Source organism: Dermacentor albipictus, chromosome 9 (assembly GCF_038994185.2).
Source record: "Dermacentor albipictus isolate Rhodes 1998 colony chromosome 9, USDA_Dalb.pri_finalv2, whole genome shotgun sequence".
NCBI lineage: Eukaryota > Metazoa > Arthropoda > Arachnida > Ixodida > Ixodidae > Dermacentor > Dermacentor albipictus.
In genome coordinates, this window is record NC_091829.1 from 53882060 (window position 1) to 53889012 (window position 6953).

Consider the following 6953-nt stretch of genomic DNA (forward strand, 5'->3'; position numbering starts at 1 on the left):
TTTCGCTCATCTCGAAATTTTTGCCAATTTTTTTACAGCTTCAATTTATTGGGGGTTTACTGCATTTGGATGACAAAGGGGCAAGCACAGTGCTCTCTTTGTCATCATAGTATAGGGTGTAATGTTAATTCTGTCATCATCATCATCGTGATAGAATTCTATCACGTTGCACCAACCAGCCCCATCTGATTACTCTTCAGATCAAGAGACTTTGTTGTGACCTCATGTCTCACTCCTTTTGACTTGCGCAATGTGTCACTTTTGGTTGAATCAGTTGAAGCTGCAGCTGAATTTCTCAACAAATGGAGCACTCAACACGCACTGAAAAATAAAAATTTGTTTATTCATCAATACGGCTAACAAAACGTTTGGGCTCGTGCAGGCAAGCCAGCTGCCACAAACGGAAGTTGCAGCAGCCTGACTCAACTCTACAAGCAGTGGTTCGACAACGAGCACAGTTATCTGGAAAAGAAGCGACGACGCCTGGAGGAAGCAGCCGCTGGCACGCCGAAGCGAATCAAGCTGGAACCCGCACTCAGCTGACCACCTCGTCCAGGAAGGCCGTGCAGCAGCGCAGGCACTGTTCGTACACGTCCTCGAAGCCCTGGCTTCCGCTGTCCTGTCCAAAAAGAGGCGAAGAGCGCTCGCTCAGAGTCATCGCCGAACTGTGGTTAAGGTGGTTTGGGAAGGGGGTGCAGTCAGTAAAACCAACTGGAGGCACAGAACGAACCGAGTACACCACCCTCTTCATGGGCATGTCCCGACAGACATAGATCAGCAGAATAAGCACATTCCCACTCATATTCAAAACTACTTTTGTAGACAGTTTACTCACTCATACTCGTGCACCCACACTCGCAATCCTACTCGTGCTCACCGATGCTCACTAGCATTCATGCTTACACACTCGCGTCCACTCGAATTCATTGTCACCGACTTTCATTCATACTCACCTAGCACCTTTGAAATGAGTGCGGATTCTGTATGCTGACCTATGCAGAGGGGCAAATCTAAATGTGCAAGCAATGCGACCTTGTCTTACACTTGGCCATTTAGATGTGCCATGAGGGAGTGCTACTTGGGTCATTCTCCACAATGCCACACAATCCGTGTTGCACTCAGGTGAGCATGATGTTTGACCTGATTAGGTTTAACATGCTGAAGCAATGGAGAGGCTATGAAAGATGCTGTAGATTCATTCTAACTATTTAGCATGAAATTGTTGAATTCATTCTAAAAAAGATGAAAACATGGAAGCACTTGTCTTTGACTATTTTCTCTGTGTGTGTGTAATTTTTAGCACTGGACCCCTCAACAGTTATGCAAGACCAACTAGTCCTACAGTCAGTCCTTCTTGGAAAGATGCAATGTAGTACTTCGGAAACACAGGAGATTTCTTTTATGAGCTCTGGTGAGCTGGGCAGTTCAGGGGCCTTATTTAGTTCCCACAGATTCAGTGCTGTTCTGATATGATGAATATTTTCAAAGTCCTTGCCCATTTATCTGGGAACTTGCTATCGCTCATGTCACAAAAGCAAATTCGATGCTACTATCAAGTTCGAATGCCATTCACATGCTGCCAAACAGGAGTACTGAATTTCAACAACTTCATATGGCCATCAAGTGTGTACTTACTCCCTGTGTTTGTCTCGAGTGACACACTTTTTAAAAGAAGCATGTAATAAGACTGTTACGACCACTTATTGAAATTCTATTGCACAGATAGTCATACTATACCTTATTTACTTGTGTAATGAACCCACCTTATTTTCGAGAAAGTTGACATAAATCTGGGGGGGAGGGCTCATTACACAGGAAAAAAAAAAAAAGAAAGCTTCAACATATTTATTTGCAACAGTCGAAATTTCATATCACTATGGAGCCTCTTCAGGTAGCTGATGTTTTCCTCTGCGCAAGGAAACTTGCCTTGCGTTGGTCCTCGAAGCACGCGACAATTTATCTTTGTATCTCAAGCCAAATCTCGTTTTCTTTAGTAGCGCACACGCAAGTGGTCGACTCTGAAATGCTGTCCAGGGCCATGGTTCCCCTGCTCTACGATGTGCTCTGCGACTTTCAGTTGGAGACCAGCTATATCAATCATGTAACGGCCCCTTGAACGATGCGCAGCGCCCGGGGAGATCAACAACATCAACAAAAAAAAAGTCATGCAGTGGTGAACCTCAGAGTGATATGACGAGAACAAGTGGGCGTAGTCTCACTTTGTTCCGCCACTGCACTAGCATGGTGCTAGAAGCGTCAATATTGCAATGGTGAAGCATCATGCATCATCATCAATGAAAACACGGTCAACAAGCTTCATATCTGCATCGCATGCGTTTGTGTTACCCGCGTTTAGCATCAATCACTTCAAAAGTAGTCTGCAGTATCACAGCACGATCTGACAACATTGTGACAGCAAATAACGCTGGCCAATCAGGCCGAGATAAAGTGGACATTCTGAACACCAGCCCTTGAGGGCCAGGTGCGCATTTTTTATACGAAATAAAAACAAGTTAATTCTCAAGAACAAAAGTGGGACATGGATTCATTGTGAGAGTAAATACGGCAGTTTCTGGTTTAACACGCTCAAAGCAAGTGCTATTTTTCTTCGACTTCTGGTTCTAAAGCACTTGAACAGACATGATCCTAGCTGTGAAAAACAACTCTTTCGAGAAAGCTAACTATGCTTGAAGCAGACTAATACTTTTTAGTCACAGTGCTCACTGTTATCATCAGGAGTTATCATCATGGTATTTAATGACATTAAATATGCACATGTGGCATTGATACTAAAAAAGGCATTTAAAAAATTCAAACCTCCGCATTTAATAACATTAACCAAACTTTGTGTTCTTTTGCACTTCAGTTATCTGTGCCAAATAACATACTTCAACGTGTTGTTATCACTGGCTTTACTCAACAATAAAACATAACAAAAACATTGACGTTTCGCCTCCGATGTGCACCATGTGCAATGTAGCCACGTTAGCATGGGAACACCGATGGGGCCCAAGAAAATTTGCGGAATCATGGTTTATCCGTCACAGTCAATCTGCATGCAATTCAAACCGTGGCCCCCTGCCGTATGTTTACGGCAGTATCATACATAAATAGGATGTGTTTTCTCATTTGTTACCATTTGCGTACTGACAATGCCACCCGCATGGGTGGCGAAACGTCTATGTTATTGTTATATTTTATTGCTGAGTAAAGCCAGTGATAATAACACATTGAAGTATGAGTTCCCCTGGCTTTTGGAACATTTTTTCACCAAATAATATGACTGCAAGTCATTTAGTTTTCCGGAAAATGAATTTTATAAAGATCGGTTACGTATTCCCAACTCATGCCCACAAATGTATGACTTTTTACTGGCCACCCTGTGTTTGTGACATCAGAGGCTACACCACCACCTCAACCAGAACGATGAAGCTGACTCCTTCTACGAGACGATGGCCGACAATCATCATTTTGACAGACGTCACGACTGGTGCTTCTCTTTTGTCTTGCAGCAGCACAATGCATTGAGCTTGGAGAATGCCAGCTGCCTTGCACGGCAGCAAGTCAAAAGTAAATGGCAATCCTTCAGAGCTCATATCACTGAAATCCCCGATGTCCAGTTTGAAAGAGCTGGCAAAGCTCCCCGTGTCGTCAGAAGACGTCTTCAGCTTTGCTTTTTTAGCATTAGCACCACATGTGTTGCGTATTTACATTACGGTAGTGTAGAATCTGATGTCATCGACTCGTCACAAACATCACATAAAGCAGCTACCTGTTTTGGTACCTCATTTATAGGTTATTTAAAATTATTTATTACTTTCTAAGCAAACCGAACCATCCTACTGGTAATCAGTGCCAATATCCTAATATGGTTAAAAAAAAATACCAGAGTTGCCCTTTAAATACACCTAAGCAGACGATGCCTCGTGGTTATGAAGTAATTTCCAGTATGTCACCTCCGAGATGTGAGATGTCTACGCAAATGCCTAATCTCGCAGTTCATGCTTGGGGCCACCGTGTTCTTAGTCATGCGTCAGTTCTAGTGAGCGGTTATGGTAACGTTCCTTTTTTCTTTTTTCGATTTCAGTACCAGAGCAACGAGTTTTGTGACCCTTTTGTGACGCGTCAACTCGTATTTCAAACATACAATTATTTTGCAAGACGGCAACATTATACATACCTACACTATCTGAAACTAAACCTTTTATGCAGCCCAAAATTTCCTTGCAGTTGAGCTCAACTTATAAATGTGTGCGAAACATTACTTGAGTGGAGCATCTTTCAGGGAGGGGCAACACTGCTCTATTCTGTGTGGTCAGGTAAGAGCTTCAAGTAGAGGGACAGTTTTGCCCAAGTGGAAGTTATATGGATGTGTAGCAATTCCATTCATTACAGGTTCTCAGAGTGAAATAATTTGCAAAAAAAAAAAAACCTTACGGTCTTGAAAAGAGAACTTTAGCCTGGCACACTGGGGCTCAAGTCTAACAAGAATGCTCATATCCTGGATTTACTGTCGCCAGTTCTCCCAGTGCGGTATGATTTGCTTGGTGAGGTCAGAAGCGAAACAAAGCGTCGCACTCGCGTATTTGTAAGTTTATGCCGCAAAATCGCACAGATGGACTGGAAAGATGCAACACAAGTGCTAACTTCTACATTGAAATTAGCACTTGTTTTGTGGCCCGTCTGTCGATCTCGGTAGTCCCGCATTATAAACTAGCGAAAATGTCAGGCCGACAAGGCTGGAGGCTCAATCCACCATTATCTAGTGCACTCACATAGTACGGATCTCGAATAATTGTCTTCCCCTCGGGGTCGTACTTCCCTAGAAGCTCGATCTGCGCCTTGCTGCCTTTGGGCGCCAACTCGCGCAGGTCTGAGATGTTGGCCTCGTCCATGCCAAAGATGTACTCGAAGCGGCTGAAGTCCTCGGTCGTCACCTGCACGTGTCCACAGGGGAAAGCTCTAGGGAAAAAGCTTCGGCACGGCCCAGACGTGCATGTGGAACACCGAAATGTTCTCTTTCTAGGCAACCACTGAACCGATTCGAATTAAATTTGTAGCATCAAGAAAAGTTAAATGTTAGTGACTGTTGGTAGCAGATCTTTTGCTAATGTCCCTAGTCGTTTTACAAAAATTGCTCTCGGAACCAGCAAATTTTAAGAAAGTGTTGCATGAGTTTATAAATGTGATTGATTTTTTAATTATTATTATTGATCGATTGATGGGTTTTAACGCCCGAAAGCAATGTAGGTCGGTAAGAGATGCCGTAGTAAAGGCCTCTGGGCTACATTTGACTAACTTGCACAAGCTACAGGCGTTTGTAGTCTCCCATTTCTCCTTTATCGGAATGTGACTGAGAATTAAATCCATGACCTCACGCTAAGCAGCAGTATGCTGCAGCCACTGAACCATTACAGTGGGTAAGTTCACAACTCTCCTCTCCGCAATGAGACGCAAGAGAACATCACCAGAGGCAAGATGCGCAACAGTGGATGGCGACACTTTTGCGTCTGCATGGGAAGCTCCAAAACACTTCCACATAAATGTGTAAATGTTAAAGAAGGTCACTTGCGCGGCACCACAACTCACCAGCCTGGCCCGGTGATCCATGTCGACATTGTGGTCCTTCATGCACTTGATGGCACGCCTCTCAGGCTTGCTGCCGACATGCCAATCGCCAGTGGCCGCGCTGTCCACGTCCCACTAAGTGGGAGAAGGGTCAGATGAGAAGCAGTTGCGTTCGGTTAAGGTGTTCAGAGGTAGTACTCTGTTGCTGACTAGTTGGTTCATATGGAACGAGTACTGCACTTATTCAACATAAGGAGGCAGGTTTCTAGCTGGGTATATATAACCCGTATTAAATGTGCAATCAGCAAAGCAACTCTGAAATTGCCACAAACAGCAACGCTTATTGCGAACCAGCATGTATCTCGGCAGTTCCATATGGAAAGCGTGCAGCAGATTCACGTGGCGCAGTTTTTCTGTTTCCTTTTTCCACAACCAATTAGGAGCCAGCCGAATATCAAGCAGGTGGCAGCTATCTAGAGCAGCCGCAAACAGCTGGCGAAACGAGGCATTCTTTGTAAGCAAACGCCAGCGACGGGAAGAGCTAAAGCGGGCCAACGAACAGCAGATAAGTTATTTAAACATCCACCGCAGCTGTCCGCCGAAAAGACGACAAACTGCAAGCTCTGTTCTCGTCACAGTTCAAAAGCCCGCGTCCATATCAAAGGCAGCTCCAGCTTGCACCCCAGACGAGACGAATTTCTCAGCGTCTACTATTTTACACGCTATCTCAAGTAAACATAAGCTGGTGATAAACGATAAAGATGACAACGATCGTCGGAATTGCACGGTAACTTTGACGGGCAACAGGATGCATCCAACCAATTTTCCTTGTTTTATATGCGGTGTTTTTAAGCAGGTCTGAGCGTGAAGTGTAAAAGGTTGGAAGTACTCAAGATTTCTGGCACAGGGATCACAGTAACCGGTACGCGGCTTAGTTCGCCTCGTGCTATGAATCTTGTTTGCAAGTGCAGCCGTAAGCAGAGGTACTATCGTATAGCTTACATCATCCAATACGCCTCTCTCCTTAGCGATGTGCCTGAAGACAGCCTCGGCAATCGGGGACCGACAGATGTTCCCTGTAGAGAGAGAAAAAATCGGAAAAGCTCTTGACTGCCGGCCGCCACACAAACAGACAATCCAAATGAATATGGCTTGTCTACTCTTCGCTTACCGAGGCACACAAAAAGTACCGAGTGAGAAGGCTCAGTTTCTGACATCATGAAAGCTCGGGAGGTGCAGAAAAGAACAGCACGATCACTAATTTTCTACAGGCCGCAGGATCACAGCACGATCGCAACAGCAGACAAACTTTCTGGCTTCGGCCACTTCGGCTGTGGTATGCCTCGACTATTTACGGCTTAAATTTTCTGTTGGGCTTGCAATGG

General features: G+C 44.6%; 2 protein-coding genes across 2 annotated transcripts in view; one reads left to right on the plus strand and one right to left on the minus strand.

Moving 5' to 3' along the window:
• Positions 1-1270, plus strand: part of wuho (tRNA (guanine-N(7)-)-methyltransferase non-catalytic subunit wuho) — a 23138-nt gene extending 21868 nt beyond the window's left edge. Inside the window, exon 10 of the mRNA XM_070525739.1 lies at positions 383-1270. Coding sequence (XP_070381840.1) covers positions 383-543 — 161 coding nt within the window. The 3' untranslated portion in view covers positions 544-1270. The remainder of the gene's footprint in view (positions 1-382) is intronic.
• Positions 323-6914, minus strand: LOC139049883 (low molecular weight phosphotyrosine protein phosphatase-like). Its single transcript, XM_070525742.1, has 5 exons — positions 6740-6914; positions 6571-6644; positions 5590-5703; positions 4776-4937; positions 323-619 (listed from the first exon to the last, which is right to left on the minus strand). The coding sequence occupies exons 1-5, from the start codon at positions 6786-6788 to the stop codon at positions 536-538; spliced, it is 483 nt and encodes a 160-aa protein (XP_070381843.1). The 5' UTR covers positions 6789-6914; the 3' UTR covers positions 323-535.
• Between the last annotated feature and the right edge of the window lie 39 nt (positions 6915-6953).